At 36.2% G+C, this 19,407-nt stretch overlaps 1 protein-coding gene across 13 annotated transcripts in view; it reads left to right on the plus strand.

The window, feature by feature from the left end:
* The window catches only part of QKI (QKI, KH domain containing RNA binding), a 170,086-nt gene that overhangs the window by 84,927 nt on the left and 65,752 nt on the right, over positions 1-19,407 (plus strand). For 7 of the 13 annotated variants that reach the window (XR_008576701.1, XM_054822732.1, XM_054822729.1 and 4 more), the window contains exon 4: positions 4,329-4,383. The exons of the other annotated variants lie outside the window; for them this stretch is intronic. Coding sequence is in view for 6 of the 7 variants with exons in the window: in XM_054822732.1 (XP_054678707.1) it covers positions 4,329-4,383 (55 nt within the window). In the remaining variant the exon portion in view is untranslated. The remainder of the gene's footprint in view (positions 1-4,328; positions 4,384-19,407) is intronic. 13 annotated transcript variants of the gene reach the window in all.

Here is a 19,407-nt window from a genome sequence, read left to right on the forward strand (position 1 = left end):
TCTTAACATATTCATAAATGCTGATTTATCTGTGATTTTTACAAATACTTTTTCTATGATGCTGAACAGCTTCTTGCTTTCTGCAACTGAGAAGAGCAATTTTCCGATGTATCAAATGAGGTATTTTAATACTGCTTTGAATTCTAGTCTGTTCAGTCTGTCTTCATACCAGCAGTTACAGTGGCTATAGTGTTAAGAGCTACGTAATTACTTGGAGGTGGGGTGAATATTAGGACATACAGAACTTGCAGAATGCGGGGATTTCAGTATCCTGGGATGAGTTAGCTAACAGGACTGTGTATGGTTTGTCTACAAAAAAGAAATGCATATCCCCTTATGGAAGGGAAACATTTGAAGTACACAAATGAAAAGCTCAATATGAAGCTGTGTACTAGTTATTTCTGTGTCTGGAGTTTCGGATGTTATGTGCTTACTCAGAGTTAATTCAGCTGCTCTTTGGACTGGGTGAATATATACAGTGCAAGCTTTATTTCTTAATTTAATTCTTTATTTTCTTAGTGCCTATGCTGATGTATGTATATTGGGAAAAACTGTTTGCATGCCTGTGTTTTTTGAACCTTTGTGTGTGGGATTTTTATGTACTAATTGATTATCAGATTTAAGAGTTTAATCATTGGTATCTTCAGAGTAAAGAATTGAAATAACATCTCCTGCCTAAGATGGAGCAGTGTTTTAAAACTATAATAGTTAAGTTATTCTGCATGTTGTATTATGTTAGAGAAAGCTGTTAAAACAGTTTATATATGTTTAAGTGCCCAAATAAAAACATTTCGCATCTTGCTTTGAGACACCTCGTCTCAAAGATGACAGCTTTTTTCTTTTCTTTTTTGAAGTGCTTTGTTCATCCATTGATTTGTCTGTACATTTTATCCTGTTGATCTGTTTTAACTTCTTCACAGAAGATGAGCTGTGCCTAGTTCTTACTTTGCATACGCTGCAACTGCAATGTATCCCTTTCTTGCCTAGTGGAGCTTGAGTGCTGGTGTCTTAAGTAGTTGTATATTGTCTAAGTCAGTTTAGTTGCTAAAATTTTATTGCAGTAGGTTTCAGACTTGATCTCCATTATGGGAATGTGACGTTCTACTTACAAAAGTGATATACATCTTATTAACCCTGCTTGCAGGGTAAGGGTTGGGGGTGGGACAAGGAGGATATGGACCTTACACTGTGTACGCTTGGCTGAGCATGACTTGTACTGAAAACTTTTTTTTTTTACTCTTGTTGAGTATTATTGTAGTTTGTTAAATAGTTAAAACATACTTTACTAACAGAGGTGAAAAAATCCTATTGCCAACTTTTTCTGATAATTTTTTCTTTCTTTTCTGTGCACTTTTTAATGAAGGTGTCTTTCCCTGTGAGACCATATGGTTTTGCTGCAAGAACTTTGTTTATATGGTCTAGGCATTGTTTGTAAATTACAGCAGAAGATAAATTTATTTCAGATTACTGTATATCACTGTGGAGAGTAGTATTGAAACTGGTAGTTAGTTGGGATACTTTGATTTAATTCTCAGTTATTTAAAAAAGTCTTTTAGTCACCACTTCTGCTCCTTAACATTTAAATGGTATTTAATGCTTTGTATGAAATAGTTGCGGGGGGGGGGCAATGGGCACAGCACTATCAAGATAAATAGTTGCATGTGTAAGATATGTTGCATAGTAAAAAGGGTATTAAAAACATTACTAAAGTAAGATATTTTTATGTCATTGGCATATTTGGTAATCTTAAATTCAACACAACATAAATACACTTTTCTTTTAAGTGGGTGGTAGAATGAGTATTGAAATAACCACAGATATCCTTAAATCAGAATTTAATTCAAAGGGTCTTTTCTTTTTTGTCAAATTATGCGGGATTGAAAAGGCTTGAACACTCTTAGGCAGAGTAATGCCAGAGCTCTGTAAATTAATCATATTAGTAGTCTGCAAAGGACAAAATCTTCTTGCTATCGCAAATTATTGAGGGTTTTCTGTGAGTGGTATAGCACTGTTTGGATTGATCTAATGGTTAGTTCCCACTAAAAGTCTTGGGACTGTTCCCACTGTTTCACGTGCATCCTCAGGAGTCAGTTGAATTTGTGAGTCTCTTAAATTGACCCCTGCACAATTGTCTAAGCAGCAGGGGCAGCTCAGGGGAAGTAGCAGAGTCAGAACCACTATTTTCGGTGATAGCTGGCTGTTAAATAAAACTCACTTGCAGAGTTAAACTTCACCTTCACATTCCATGAAACGAGATGCATGAGGGTCTGCATTAAAAATGTTTTTACTTTTAACTCCTAGTTTGCTATTTCACTATTAATTTCACCCAGTAAAGTAAAAAGTTTTTGATGAAAAGGATTTTTGTTCAACGGAAAGGAGAAAAGAGTATAATTTTGTGAATATTTTCTTCATAGCTTTGAAACAAGAATCTTGTGTATGATGCTGGAATCTTATGCTTTGTAGACCTCTGTTTCTCTTCTGAACTAAACTTGAATTTTCTTAATTTTGACTTATTTTCTAATACTTTATTTTCAATATTTAAAAGAAAGATGAATTTTCATCTTTTTTTTTTTTTAAAAATTCCATTCTCTGCTTATAGTTCATCTGTGGAAAAAAACCCCAAACACTAGTGTGCCCCCCGCCCCCCTCCCCCCACCCCCAACCCAACAACAGCAAACAAACAAAAAACCCCAAACCCCATACTAACCAAAATCACACCAAAACCCCTCCAAAACAACAAAAAACCCCTCCAAAACAACGTACCTTTGAATCATGACACTGGGGCATTTAATTCAGTGCCAGTACTGTTTGAATTGGTGTTTGCTGCTTATTGCAGCTGGAGAAGTAACATTATAATTGCTGTTAATAGAGAGCGAAGTTAAGGAGTAGACCTAGGATTAAAGATGCCCAGGTCTTCGGCCTACTCTTCTGCAGAATTCATGTTATCTAAGTAACTTGCTTAAGCCAGTGCCGTCCCTGAAAGAAATACTTATTAAACTATACCTTATGTTCCTATCTAAGTATATCAAAATAAAATACGCTTTTGTCAGAGAAAGGTGTTGAGGCTGTCTAATGCTGGTTTAGCATTTCAGCAAGATCACATTTCATGTATGTAACGATGAGGAAGTTCAGCCAGTTCACTGATTTGACTTAAAACATTGATTACAACCCTGTACTGATTGAACATAGCTTAGCTGTGATACATAATTTAAAGACAACGTAACTTCTCATAATAGTGTTTTAAGTATGTACTTTAATGTACTTTGGATATATTTTTCTTATTATTTTTTAGGTATCCTGCTTTTGTTTTTCTCGATGATTGCATGTTTTTCATAAGCAAGATTTTTAACTTCCCTATTTACGAAAAAAATTGGACTTTCCTCTTTCATATATGGTAATTACATAGTTGAAGTGTGGGTTGAAAGAATAGAGAAGGGGCTTTTTTTGAATTTTTTTGAATGGATTACGTAGTACCATCCCATCTCGCTTAAAATTAATGAGCTATTATAGTTGCCCCAACAGTAACAGATACTAGTTAAAATAAAGTATCCTCTTTGCTCATAAGCTATCCTCTTTGCTCATTTACACCTGATATGATTTTGACTTTTATTTATTTTTTTAATTAGCATCTTGCTATCAGATGAAATGCACTATTTTTTAGAAAAACCATTGCAGCAGCTTTTATGTTCTGATAACTGCATCACTATAGCATACATACAAAATGTCTTACAGGCATGTTAGTAGTGGAAGAAAAAGTCGTATTTGTCTCCCTTTTTATAGCTAGCCAGTGCATGGTTTTTTTCACCCTTTCCCATTTGCAAAGAACTTCTAAAAATTGGGTTTTTATTTATTTTGCTATTTTGAAACATTAAGAAGCTCTGAAAAGGACTTGAGCTTTTTTTCCAGTTTGCTTTTTATCTTAAAATTTTAAAACACAATCTCAATTAAATTTCTAACTGATTTCTCTTTCTCCTCTCCTTCTGTTTTCATAAAACTGTGTGCAAATCACCAGTAGTGATAATTCAGGAATACTTAAGTCTGGAAAGGGATTTTGTGTTATTTGTCACTCAAATGAAGGAGAACTTGAAGGATGTTGGGGCAAGGCGAAGAAAACTGAAGTTTGTTCTTTCTTCTGTTATTGTTTTCCCTTAACTAGGTTGTCTTATATTACGGCTTTTTGGTATTTCAATCTCAAGTGTAAACAAGGAAGAATAAATTGCATCCATCACAGGATAAAATAAAAACCCCAATTCCAACTCTTCATGCCTCTCTTAAACATCTTAAAGAAGCAAAGTAGGGCACAAGCCCAATTTTTTTTTGCTTTTCAGGTCTCCTTTAAGAGCAGAGACAACCATGATCCAGCAGTTTTGGAGGTAGAGGCAAGTAAATGTTTTACTACTTGTAAACATTCCAATTATTTTTTGCAAATCACCTATAATTTGAGGAGACCCTGATTGGAAAAGAATCTCAACCCCCCTTCCCTAAATGGTGAATTTGTTTTGTTTGCTTCATGTCAGGAAAAATATATTTAAGCTTTTAATGATTATTGACATTCACATCAGTTACACGCTATTGCAATTCTTAATTGGTGTGAAAAATATACAAATTTAATATTAGTAAGGCTTTTAGTTGCTGAAGTTTTTTTCTTTTGAACCTATCTTCAAAATGTAAATTGTGTTGGGTCGTTCATCATAGTGATTCTCTTTTTTAAAAAAAAAAAAAAAGTGGCTCATATTTGCTACCTCCAACTGCTGGTGTTCAAATTAGTTCTTCAGCAGTCTCACTAAGGGCAGTTGAACAACCTCTTACATACTGGGTCTAAACCTGTCATTATTTCTGTGCTGGGGACATTCTGAGAGCTCATGTTGGGTTTCTCCTTAAGGTATCACTTGTGTTCTTAAATTAGTATTTTTTTTTCTTTTCTGAAGGCTGAAGGATATGCAGGAAGGAACTATCAATCTGTATTGCAGAAGTTTTTTAAAAATCAGTCAGCCTCTGAGTGCTACTGCTCATCAGGAAATTTGACTCCTTCAGGTTTCTCAGGCTGCAGTTCCAGGGCTGCTCTTATGACAATTTAAGTCAAAATCTGCTGCTCAGTACCACTCGCACAGCCCTGGCTAGGCATACTTTCTCCCTTTGTGACAGTTACTGGCAGTTTAAATGAATATGATGACCTGCCTCAGTGCTAAGTAAGCTGGAAACTTCCTGTTGCTTTTGAGAACTATGAACTGGATCACAAGCACTTTAGTACAGCACGGTGGGACTTGCAGTGCCAACTTAGAATAGCTTAAACTGTTGTGGGACTACAAACTTTAGGCAAAGTGCAGAAATTGTTCTTGAATTAGTTGAACTGGATGACCGTGGCTTCTTAGTATGCCGTGGAGATGATGCTTTTTACATCTTCAGATGATAAATGCAGGGTTCCCAGCTTGCTTTTTAGACACAAGGTATGGAACATACAGGCTTGAAATACCTGTTCTTTCCACCACTAATGAACTTCCTGCTGTGTTTAATTTCCTTATTTAAAGATGCAGACATTTGAAACAGATCAGAATTTTTTGACCGTGAATGATACCAGATGGATGCTGAGAGAAGTGAAGTTGTGAAACTGTACACTTGGGTTTTAGTTGATTGAAATATCAGAGCTTTTTTTTGGGAAGAGCTGGAATTTTTCAGTGTTTTTGGCATCTTATTCCTGTTTGAAAGTAGTGAAGTTCATTTGTGACACATCTGGATGATTTCTTAAGTCATAATACAGTGCAAAGATTAAAATGTAATAACGAATGTTTTCATTTTGTTGGCAGCCTACAGTTGTCATATGGAGAATATTAATGACAATTCTTACCATGTTTCTTTAAATGGTTTGTAAAGAACTTTCTTCCAACCTATTCAGTTAGGAAACTAGTTATTCTTTTGGACCTTCCTCTTCCTTATCATCAATAAAAAAGGACATTTTGCATTGTTCCATAACAATACAGGATTACATGTATTTGGGACACTTTTGCTCAACTTCTCTTTTGGGACGTGGAGGGAAACGTGCTATTCCATGTTAAAGGGTTACAATGGGGACACGAAAGAAGCTAGATTTTGGTCAGCTATTGTGAGAGTATAGTTCAGTGGGATAAACAATTTTTGCTAATAATAATAAGCTGTATTGACCCGAATTAATACCTGTGCCGGTTTGAGAAGGGAGAGGAGGGGAAAAAGAAAGTGGCCAGGTCAGGACGTGGGAGGTCAGCACCTGTCGGTTGGCAGTAAATCTTTGTCATCAGTTGGAAGTGCATTTTGAGCAAAGGGATTATGCTTGTGCTTCCCGGAAGAATAGGAAACATTTAGAATGAAGGAAGCCACCTTTCTCCTAGCTATCTCTCTAGGATGTGAGCTGAGCATGTAATTATTTTTGTCCTCAATTCATGCACAATGCTGTCTTATTTTCTAAGATGTGTGAAACCATTGTAGCATGTAAGAAAGGCATGCACATAATGACCTTTTCTCCCCCAGCTGTACCTTCTTTCTTCAACTTTTGTTATTCAGAAGTATATTAATTTAAACTGTAAAACTTTGGTTTGATTTTTGTGTGGGCAGATAAGCATGCAATCTAAAACCGTATATAATGGACATTTTAACAAAACAGGTTTGGAACTTGTTTTCTGAAGAGTAGAAGCAGTTTAATTTTTTTAATAACATTTTGCATGTTTCTGATAATATACTGGAATCTATTTAAAATTACTCACTTTAAATGTCTTCAGACTGGGTTAACCCATCAAGGATTTACTGTGCTTCTGTGGCTTCATACTGTAATGACATTCTGTTTGGTTCTTTTAATCTGTCCAGTATTTATCAATGATACTTCTCTCTTTATTAATATCTTTGTTTAGCTGAGGGAGATTACTTCTCTTTGGGCACTGTGTTGAAAAAGCAGAACTTGAAATTCTGCACAATTAAGTAAGTCTTAATTTTTCACATTACGGTGGCTTGCAGTGGAGCTGTGATAATTTGGTTAATTGTAGTTTTTATTCAGTTTGCACACTCAGTTTTACTTAGTGTTGCAAATGAATGTTGGCAGATTCACTATTTAATGAGATTTTTTTAAAATTACATTCCTTTGGTGAATGTTTTTGTACATTTTACTAAAATTTGTGGGATTCAAAAAGTTCATGTGAAACTGGATGTCTTTTTGGAAGGATAATGTTGTCCTACAACTGCTGTTTAGGAGACTGCTAATTGAAAATAATTGTGAAGGATGCATATCTAGGCGTTCTCTTGTAAGACCAATATACATGTATGCAATGTAATTATTGTGATATTTTACTTTGAATTATAATTATGACTAGCTTTCACTTTCTTTTGTGTTTATGTAATGAGCAAGGGGTTTATTACACTTTATTCTCATGTTTAGAAAGTGGTCAGAAATATTTTTCATTATTACTCCTTAGCAGAAATGTTACTTCAATAATTTAACTTAAAATTATTTTTTTCTAGTAAGTATTTTCACAAGGTTTTTATTTTAAATGTGTTGCACCCATACTATATAAAGAACTGATGGTAGTGTATAGTATTATAAATGAACTGAAACATTTGTGATTTTCAGCGCATTGTGTGTAGAAAGTGAATAAAGAATTCCAAACCCCGACCTTCAGGACAGATTCTGTGAAGGACCAGAGCTCTCTGTGAAAGCCACCAGAGAGTACTGATGGGTTGCAGTGTTCTAATTCTTATGAATCATTAAAGTAGCACTGCTGAAGGGAACTACCCACTGGCTTACTGATGGATTTATTTTTTTTTTTCTTCATCACTGGATTGATGCCACTTGGGAGGTAAAGGGGGACACTGATCCTGAAGATCCATCATCTCTGTACCGTAGGGAAGGCTTCCCTCATGTATTATCAGTGATATTCTTAAGAGCCATTTAATATCAGAGCCAAGCTGGCACTCAGCTATGCAGTCTTTAACTGGCATGAATATTACTACATTTTAATCTAGCCTTGAGAACACGTGCCACGTGCTGGATACCTCTCATTCTGTGGTCATTATAATCAGTAGAGTTGTTGCATGAAATTGGTCATAAAGAAGGTTTAGAGCAGTGATCACCCTTTGAGTTATCTAGGCGGTAACTTGGGTGTGTCAAATGCTACGTAATTGTAGCAAGGATTTGGGGCAACTGCTGCAATAAACCAATATAATTACAGACCGTGTGCAAGTTTTCAGTCATAAATACATGGAAAGTTTGTTTGCTTGAGATCATTTGAGGCAGTAGTTCTGAATTCTTTCAAGGATTCAACTTCAGTTCGTTAGCTAATATTTATTATCAATTCCGTACTTAGTGACAAATGTGGGGAGTTTTCTGTATTCTCTATAACAAAATTTTGTTTTATTTTTAAAGTAGAAGTTAGTTGTATTTAATTTGCATTAGCATCTTGTCTGTTACTTTCTATTTGTTTTGAACTGTTGTCTGGGTTGTTTGTTTACAAGTAAATTTGTTTTGTAATTGTTACAACTGAGTAAATACGGAAAGAACAAACCTATTTCAGGAGGAGGGAGTAAAATGATTAAAAACCAGATAGATTTATATATGGTTGTGTAGTCACCATAAGATTAAATTATTATAGTTTTAGAGTAAACGTTTGCTGTTTTAATAGCTGAGTGAAAAAATAAGAGAATGGAGATAAAATGTATGGCTAGACTGTTATTAAATGTGTTTAACAGTCTTAACAGTAGTGCTATACAAAATGCTATAGAAATGCTATATTCTTTGTTCCACTCAGTGCTGTGCTACTGATTGTGGGTGATGAAGAAAAAGTTGAATAAATCATGGACAACAACATACTATGCTATTATTTATGCACTGCTTAAAAGTATTACCACAGTATGAATCGAAAGCAGACAACACATAGCTCACATAGCTCATTCCTCAAAACAAAAACAACAAAAAAGGAAAAAACCCAAAACCTCAGAAAACCTGTATAAATGAAGTCTCAACCTGAATAAAAACATTACAATGAACTGGTGAGTTTTCTAGCTATGGAGCAAATCAGTGTATGAATTAGAGCGTCCCAGAAATTTAGCTTTTCAGTCGTTTCCAACTGGTAAAGAACCTCTTACCCTTTCTGGACAACACCATGTATTTGGTAACATGCTGTGAACTTAGGTCATCTGTAACATAATGTCTATTTAACAATAATATTCTGTGGAAAAGAAGTTTGTTACATTAGTCAATGAATTTGACTGTTTATCTTGTCCGAAAGACCCGCAAATTGTAGAGGGGGGGCACTATTTAGAGCTGAGCAAGCCACAGTCTAAGCAGTGGGATAAGAACCTTGGCAGCCATCTACCTAACAGTACCTGGTCACTAAGGTAACGGACTTCTCTAATAGGTAGTTTCAGGAGGCCTGCTGACTGCAGAATTAACTTCGAGCATCATTTTTGGTCTCACTCCCCTCTGTAATCCAAAGTACAAGGCATGCTTCTAACGCTTCTGTGAGTCTGAAAATTCCAGAAGTTAGTACTGTGGAAGAAGTCAGTGTAAAGAAATGAGAGAGAACAGATACCAGAGTGACATATTAACTATATAATTTGGTGGGTTTTTCTTAAAAACCCAACACCTTATGTAATAGAGCAGTATTAGTGCTGCTGTATGATGAACAGGGAAACAAGGCCACTGAAACCCAGCTCATGCCTCCTGTGAAATTACACATTTTTAAGAGTGTTGAGATTGCAAATTCAAATTAGAAGATGCTACAATTAAGGTTGCTAGTTATGACATTTTTGTATACATGAACTTCCCCTTGGAGTTAATCACTATGCTGTGATTCTTTTAATATTTTTTTTCTTTGCCACACCCTTATTTAAACAAATGGGACATAGCATGTTCATTTCTCAGGTAGGCAACTGAGGTGTAACATTTGAAGTGGAAAATGTTGATTGCTTTGCACACCTAACTTGAGGTGAGTGGAAACTGAGTTTTCAGAATACTTAACTTTTAAATAGCAATTTATGTATTATAGTAAAATTACATTTGATGTAAGCGGCACTGGTAAGTGCCCAACATGTCTAGAGAGTTGCAAGTCAGGCAATGAGAGCATGGGGCTCCCTCACCCCTGGGCTTGCTGTGCAGTCTGCTGAAGGTGTGACTGGCAGCTTCCCGCAAAGGGATGTGCCTGTGCCCTCCTTTGTGCTGTCTGCTACTTGTGGGGTGTGTCACTGAGCCAGTTCAGCGTGCTGAACAGGCAAAACCTCATCTGACAGCAGTAGTTTGCTGCTACGTTAAAATGGCTCTAGAAGGGCCCAGTGAGAGCTGGTGCTCGTGCAAGGAAGAGGGAAGGACTCTGCAGGCAGCTGAGAAGGAGAGAGGAATGCAGTCGCTTGTGTTAGTGGGAGTGCGCAGTTACCATTTCAGCTCTGTTTTTGAACTGAAGTGTAGGCAAGAAACCCTTCTATAGAAGAAAACTCAGAATAGTTCTGACTTGTGATTTGGGAGAGTTTCTTCCTCTGAGGTGGCTATATAAGATAAGCATTCTAATTATAAGCACAGACATTGTGTCTAAAGCTGGCAATATTCATTTAAGCGACCGCTTATGAAAAAGTTTGGTTTATGTTTAGTGCCACGTTTTCTTGTTGGCATAAGAGGTGATTTGAATCTAATTATTCAAGATACCATTTAGCTGCCTAGGCACTTGAATCTTCTTGCCATCCCTGCAAGACCCTACAGGAAGCAGGAGTGATTCAGACACCTGCTCTTCATTATGCATCTTTGAGGAAATCTTTGAGGCAGATTCATCCCAAGGACTGAAATAAGAAAGGGGAAATAAGAAAAATATTAGGTGTAATCATATCAATGCTGATACCCTGCTTGTCATTAAGGTCAGGATTCCGCAAAACACTTCAGCTTATGCATGAGATATGTTGTAACATTGATTACTCCCCCCCACCTCTGTGTTTTGCAGTCTGACTGTGCATGTTCTTGTCAAAACTCACAGTTATCGTTAACCTACAGTTTTATCCAGAACACAGAGTCATTCCCAAGCAGTGTAAGATACAGGTTTTGAGCTAATGCTCTGGCATTGCAACCCTGTAAGCCTGGCCCTGGCAGTAAAAACAGCTTTGCTTTTCTCTGCACTGCTGCTTTGCTGCATTTTGCTGTGTTCTTGTAGCCCAGCAGTAAAGTACTCTTAGCCAAGTGTCACTGGTTAAAGTATTAAACCTTAAAAGTTACTCCCCTTCCTCTACCCTTTCCCCTCCCCAACCTGCCCCTGAACCAATCTAAAAAAAACCAGAGGCGATGAATGTTTATCTCTCAATTTTTTTTAAACTTCACTGAGCAAGAACAGTTTCTTTATGGCTTGGAAAGTTATTCAGAGCTTAACTACTACCTAGGTATGTTTGGTTTGAGTCATGAGTCTTTTATTTTTGTTGCTCTGACAAATAGTAAAAGCCTAAAGATCACAATGTCCTAAAATAAAGCTAACAACATATTACTATAAAAATAATTTTATTTTACATTACAAGTCATCTGATTTTAAAGAAACAGTGGTAACTTCATATTCTTAAACAGACATCACTTCAACTTTTTTGTGCATGCAAAGAATAAAAACTATGAACCTGTTCTTTTTTTACTTCAGTTGGGGTTTTTTTGGGGGTGGGGAATAGGGAAGAGTCTTCCTTTTGATTTTCTTAAGTCTAGCTGGCAGTTTTGTAACTATATCTGAAACTTGTCTATTACATTGCAGGTTAAGAGGTGGTACTTTTCAATTTTCTTGGCACACTGAGGATATGTTAACATGTTCAATCTGAGTTTCAGTTAAAAATGTTCTATAGTAACATCTTGATATACTTTTGTGCAAAGATTTAGAGTGAGTGAAATTTCACTTTTACTATGTGTTAAGCAGTTTCTGAAAAGATGTTAAGGAGGTTAGTAATCAAATATTACTGTAAATTTTAACGGCATGAGAAAATGGGGAGGAGTAGTTCTCTCTTAAAAGCTTAGAATTATTTTGTAACTGAAAAAAGTGAAGAGTTGACATGACGATATTGTTGTTTTACAAAGTTGTCTTTACAATATGTTCCCTTAAGACCTTCACCAAGATTTATGCAGAGGAATCCCTATTAATATATCTTTTATTTTTCATATTTATGAGACACATATACATCTCATTCTTGAGGAAACATTACAAGCAAAATGGTTGGATTTTCAAGTAGAGGCTGAGTCACTGGACTGTGGAAGTGATAGGCAAATTGAGATTAGGAAAGTAGAAGTGTGGATATATTGGCATTAAAATGCAAGGTGTAAGCAGCTGTGTTTATTCTGATAGCTCCAAAAGGTTGCTTAGCTATTACATTTTTTTCTCTTTACATTTCTTTCTCCTCCTTTTCTTTAACAGTGCTGTAAATTCAGTCTGAAAGAAACAAAAAAAAATTTACCCCTGCTCATATTAATTATATTTATTATTATATTATTATATTTTAATTATATTAAAATTCAATTTAACAATTATGTATGAATTTATGTGGCTTTGTCTGTTTCTTAGACTTTTAACATAAATGAGTGAAATTGCTGGAATTCATGTTTAATTAAGCCGGAATAGCACCTGAAGAAAAGTGTGGGTTTATTTTGTTATTTCTTGACCCTCATGGTTTGTTCAACATCAGTTATATGTGGAGCTGTCATAGAAGAGCCAGAGCACAGTTTGAGGATGAGCTTAACTGAGAAGTCGATCATTTAACACTGAACTCAAATTATTGAGGAGGGGAGTATTCATGCATCGACCAGGTTTGCTATGCAAGGTAGCAATCAAATCTAAGCAAGGCATAGATGAAATAAAACATGGATTAGAGAAATAAAAATGCTCGAAATTCAGTAAAGACAGATGCCACAATTATCTGGGGCAGTTACTGTTGATGAAAGTTACATGATAGTACTTCAAAAGAGGAAAGAAAATGTTTCCAAAAGTGTAAAATTATACCACTAGCCTAAGAGCTGATAATGTTCTCCATTGAATACAAAAATATAATTTATGTTTTTTTACTTTTACAAGTGCTAGTGACTAAATACTACATTGATTGCAGTGTTCAAAATTCAGTATTCTGTAAACGGTAGTCCAAATAGTAGTCAAGAACGGTGTTTTGGGGTTGGATTGGGTTTTTTTGTTATTGTTTTGGGTTTTTTTTAAACTTAAAAAAAATCTCTAAAGAAATATTTGGGAGTACTATACTGTGTGAACTAGAAGACTGAGAAACCAATGAACAAACACTTTTTTCTCCTTTAAATACAGCTGAGCAGTAGTGGTAGTACTTTTCTTTAAATGATAGAGTAACTATTCAGAAATGTGAAATCACAGCTTGGGTATTTCCTGTAAGTTCGCAAATCAGTAAACCACAGGCTCTGATGATGCTTTCCATCTTCTGTGTTCACTGCACAGATGAAAGTAAAAATTTCATATGAATGGAAAAAAGTAAAACTAATGGGCTCATCTTGAAGTTGGAAATAAAGGATCTCCTCAAAGTGCTACTTATGCATTTTACCCAGTCATTTACGACTGCAAAAAGGTTCCAGTCCCAAGTAAGTGATCAGGAACCCACCTCCTGGTGATGTCCTGCATCAAGGATGTCCTGATGTCAAGCCTTCTGGGCTTGAGATGCCTCCAACACTTCATGCATTTCCTCCTCCTCCCCGCTCCCCCACCCCCGGCAGTGATCTGCTTTCTTAAACGGTGAAGTGGAGAGTACCTTGTTCTGCCTTTGGCCTGGCGTTAGGGCACTCCTGGAACATCAGCATGGTGATGTTGATAAATTTTTGGCTGAGACAGTACTAGGGTCTTGATTGTCATTTCCTGGACCAACGTACCATCCGCTGGACTGTTACATTGCATTTTCCTGGAGTTATAACTTCTTTCTTAAAGCAACTTTCTTGAAGCTGCCATGCCTTGAGTTAGTTTTGCAAAGTATATTAGATTAGGTCCTTTCGGAGGTCAACACTTTCAACTCTCCTAGTTTGAGAATCCCAGATGAAAAACAGGTATCAGACTTTCAGTTTAATTAAGACTATTTTGCCTTTCAGCATGTACTTTAGCAGAGTTTTAGACACCTTGGTAAGTTTTTGTGTGGAACGCAGAGGCATATGTTAGCAAGGCTAGTACCTTGGTGTACTAGTCCTCCTCCTGGGTAGAAATATAATGGTAAACTAAAATACAATACAACTAGAATACTGCTTAAGTAAAAATGGAGATAGAAGAATCTTTATGTACTTTAAATGTAATAGTATTATATAGTAAAATATGATGTTACTGACATGTTGATCCTACCTTAAGAAATACCTTTTTAGGTCATGACAGGGAATAACTAGTTCTTAAAAACTGGTCTATTCTGGATATATTTTCTGTTTTGTTTTTAATGTCCTGTTATTGATCGGTAAAATTAAACTTCTAAAGTATGTTAAGACTCTAAACTGAGTAATTTAATACCTGTGTGTATAAAAGTGCATGGGATATAGGTGCTGCTTGATACTAAGGTAGATGAAAGAATACTTACTTTTGTCAGCCTTTCTCTGTCTAAAGCTGAATAGCAGAATCAGTTTTATACTGATTAATAATGCTCATAAACTTAGAGGCAGATAGGTTTATGCAGAAGCGATGTTAGAGCGGTCGCAGGTTATTTTGAAGTTAATCTCATTAGTGACTGCTAGTGAATGAACTTGAGTCATGAGTTGAAATAAACTTACTGTCTGTATTTCCTGATTAGAGAATGCTCTGAGGAATGCGTCCGCTGTCACAGATTAGGTTTTGTTGATCTAAGCCTTCATTTAAAAATGTCTTTTGTACCTTGAGATTCAGAATATGGAGGTACTTCCCTTCAAAAAGCCATCTGAAGGTAACCCTGTATCAAGAAGACTACTGCATTCAGGATTTATTGGTATTTCATTTTCTTTTGAGGGAATTTGGTATTTGTTTACAAATATTGTTACATTAACAGTGGTCAATATGTGAAAATAATCACAGTTTTGTGAAATGCCTTGTACTGCTTATCCCCTTTTCTGTAGGGGAATAAAATTATAATTGGATATCAGTATAACTCTGTCTCCATATGAAGTGTACTACTTCAGGAACACTGGTAAAGTTAAAATGTTAAAACTCTTACCTGTACTCCGAAGTCAGAGAAATAGACAGCCTTGCTCCTCTGACTAGGTAAAGTTTGGCACTTCGTGGTAATTTTAAGTATCAGTATTAACAATTGCATTCATCTGTAACAAGTACATCCAGATATGGTGTTTATGCTGTGCATTTCATGTGCTAAATTCTCATTTATTCCCTGAGGATACTGATGCATATAAAACTTCTTTCCTTTCATCACAGAACAGTGAAATATTCAGTCTTAACAGCCTCCTGGGTTTTGATAGCACTCACCAATACAGCTCGTTCCATAAATCATTGCTGTGTTTTTCACTGGCACAACTTGAGACAAATATGCAAGAAAAAATCCTGGAGAGATGCAATCCTGTTACCTCTTTCACAGAAACTTGCCCTTCGCAATGGAGAGTTTCTGCTGACTCCGCTTGCTGGACTAGTTCACGTTCCAGCTATAACCGTGCAGAGCAGGGGGGTGAGTGCCCTGGCTTGGGTGGTGGCAGGGACATCTCTTCTGTCAGCAGACAGGGGCTGTGGGATCAGCTCCCTTGTGCTGTGCAGCCACAGCTTTAGAGCTATCCAGCATGGGGTTTGGGCATGTAGGAACCATTTTGACTGCACAGCAGACCTGAACTTGGGGTGATGCTTGGTTTGAAGTTTCCGGAGCGCAAAGTCTGTGTTGGGGTGCCGAGAAAGAGAACAGAATCGTCTTCTGTGCGTTTATACATTACGTTGTTTATGACATCAGATTTTTTTCAGAATACTTAGATTTTTTTTTTTTTTATAATGTCCTTTGACAATATTTGACAGCTACCAGCTAGTTTAATATGAGCTAGAAGACACTCACTTCTTGTTCCAGAATTGTCTTGAAGGGGGCTTAGTATACAATAATAATAGATATTTAAAGACACACTAAATAATACTAGCTTGTCTGACTTGCAATATGGTAAGTACATGACTTAATTTAAGCAATTGATCTGTTGCTTCTATAGGAGAAAACTTCAATCAGAAATTCTAAATGTGAAGCTTACTTCACATTCACTACAGTGTTCTCCCGGACCAGGTGTCACCCTTTCAGCATTTCTTTTGTTACATTATTTTTTCACCAGCTTTCTGCTTGTGAACTGCTACCATTAGAAGCTCAGTAGGAGCAAAAGTCTATGTTAATTTGCCTGACTGTAACTGCACAATTAAAGCAGTTTATCAGCAGGGGTTAGGACAATCAGTGTGTTCTGATGCTTCATGTTATAAAATTACTTCTGTTGTTCAAACAGATACTGTAATTAGTGCATCATTTTGAACTGGTTTTCTGCAGAGCTGACTTGGAGTTTCATCTGGTAAAAACCTCTATTTTTACTACTTACCTAAGCACTCATTTTGTTTGCAGGCCTCTTCTAAAGTAACAACTTTTATGGAAATGTTAATGTCAGGAGTATATCATGTGAATACAGGTTGAGGTGGGTGGGTTGTTTTTCAGGTTGGTTGGTTTGTTTTTCACTGGTCAGTCCTGTCAATACTTAGATTCACTGGCAAAAACGGAAGGAGAAAACTCCATGTTTGTATTTACAATTATTACTACATACTAGCATTTAATACCTAGTTCTTACATAGATGAACAAGTTGCTTCATGTCAGATAATAAAGATAACTGTGTGTTCTGTCCCTGGCACATGCAAAATTAGATTTCACTTAGGATGGTTTCATGAGACACGGTAAGCCAGTCTTTAAGTGGCAGTTACATGTTAAATATGGTCCTTCATCTTCTCCCTTTCCCAGTTATAGCACTGACCTTGTGTTGGCACTCAGTAGCCCCTTATGATTTTATTCAACTCACTTGTCCAGCAGAAAATGGGGGGGAGGGTGTGTTTGTGCTGTATCAGCACGCTGGCCAAGGTCCCTGAAAGGCTGGCGTGGCACTGGGATCACTCCTAGTGGAGGAATAAGGACTGCCTGGTAAGGGGAGTAAACCTTTGGAGGTTGTTACATTGGTCACAGAACGATACAATAAGACAACAGTCTGAGACAATTCAAGTGATTTTTTTTTGTTTGTTTGTTTCATTAGAGCTAGAGCACTCATGAATATGTATCAGCTGATGTGGAATTATTTGTATATCTGAGGCCTCTTATTCCTTGCACAATATGTTACAGAAATCCTGTCTTCCAAATATTTGTTTTGAACTATCTCTGCAGCAGAGATGCCAAAAACTTAAAAATAAAATTCTGTAGCTCAGGTTGGCAGAAAGAACAGTTACGAGAACAAAAGTTAGGCTGAGCAACACAAGATGGACAATTCTTGTGGCCCATGAGAGGCTGGGAGTAATCACTAAGGAAAGACCATTCTTCTTCAATTCCTCTGGCTTGGTTTTACCGGTCCAACTGTGTCGACATAAGGTTGTTAAGTAAGGTGTAATCCGTATTGAATGGTTGAATAATGTTTTTCTCGGACTCATTAATTCAGACCTGACATTGTTTCATGGCTACAATACATATCAACTCTTATTTTAAAATACTTAAACTAGAGCAGGACTAGAATTTGCTTACAATGACCTTTCTAATTTATCACTTTGTAGTTAAATTTAACTTGTGTTTCAAAATTGCTTTAAATCAACATGTTAACTCTTTTTAATTCATACAGCTTATTCTAAACTGCTTTTCCAATTACTTTTAAAAATTTGATCTATATGTGTGAATGTTTTCATTATGTAAAAGAAACATTGACCTAGAACTACTGTCAATTTTAATGTACCTTTAGCACAATCTGTTTAACAAAGTATATTGTGGTAATTTTACTAAACAGCTGAATTTCTTCTTTCCACATCTTACCTCCTCCGTTTCACTGTAAGAAGTGGCTGTAAGTGATCATACTGTTTCTTATACCTTAGGATAATTTTAAAGTTCTTACAATGTACTTGAATTAAACCTGTGTACTGTTTAAATTACTAAAGCTATTCTGATGCCTTTTTGGTTTAGTGTTCAATTTGATGTTATATGAAAACTTTCTTCCCTTTTACTCTAGCTTTTCTACATTTTTTGTCATTCAGTAGGGAGAGTAGCTTGTGGCGATGGGTTGATGAAAACAGAACTTCAAGATGAGTGAGGATACTAGGGTTCATTCTCAACATTTCCTTGAGCCAGTGCCTTTATTTCTTTAAAAGGCCCCTGCTGTTGGTACTGAGCTGTGTTTGTATTTTCTAGTGGCCAACAGTACTGGAAAGTGTATGTGTTAGAGTGAAAAAAGTGCATAGGATAGAGCTGCATTTTTTTTAAATACTACGGACCATGGCTTTCTGAAAAAAATGCCGTGAGGAAAACTTCCTTCCACTATTGCCACGTTGTATTTTTTCTTTCTTTATTGTCTAATATATCTCTGCCTGCATATAAGCAGGAACTAAAAAAGTATTTCTTTTCAGTGTTTATTTCATTTTCCTTTAGTGGCATTGTGACAGCTGGAAGTCACTGGATTCTACTTCAGTTTTTAATTAAAAACTTATTTTTAGTCAGTCGGCCATACTGTAAAGGTCTTTAGGCCTGTGTGGTGAGAAATAAAGTTTGACATTTTTTTAAAAGTTCTTGATAAAATATTTTGCGATGGCTTCCTTTCTGAAAATATTTTCCCCTTTCACCATTTGAGTCTTTTGAAAAATTTCAGTCAAGCTTGACAGGCACTTCTTCCTTTGGTTTTAATGTTTTTTGAAAATTGTTGGCTTCACAGAGGAGAGGCCTAACAATACCTTTAGTTTAAGGAAGGGATTACTTAGTTTTCAGTCATCTGCTTTGCATCGCTTACTAGAAGAAGGCTAGTAAGCTGCTGTCTCTTTCTTGTTAAGTTAATAGTTGAGGTATTAAGGAGGAAGCTTTGGAATGGGATACAAAGTTGTAAATAGAAATGGCCTTAAAAGACTGAGATGCAGGATGTATAGGACCACGACTTGTAATTACTGTGACAGGGTGACGTATATGGAGGACACAGGACACAAGTCAACAGGGAGCTGGACTTCAGTATTTCTCTTGATGGAACAACTTTTCTAATATTAATGCTTGGCTGTATAGATGCAAGTCTATTGCATCCTCTGCCTGCTTTTTGTCTCCCCCCTAAATCCCTCCCCAAGAAAAGTAAAAATAATTAGATAAAAAACACACAAAATTTTCTGTAATTATGTTACTTTTTTGTGCAACTAAATTTCGAGTTGTAGCAAGACTTTTTTTTTTTTAAACTACCTGATCCATTGACCTTAATAGCAAGATAAATATTGAGCAGTTTCTTCAAGTCTGTTATTATGTATAGGTACCCT

Source organism: Grus americana, chromosome 3 (assembly GCF_028858705.1).
Source record: "Grus americana isolate bGruAme1 chromosome 3, bGruAme1.mat, whole genome shotgun sequence".
Classification (NCBI taxonomy): domain Eukaryota; kingdom Metazoa; phylum Chordata; class Aves; order Gruiformes; family Gruidae; genus Grus; species Grus americana.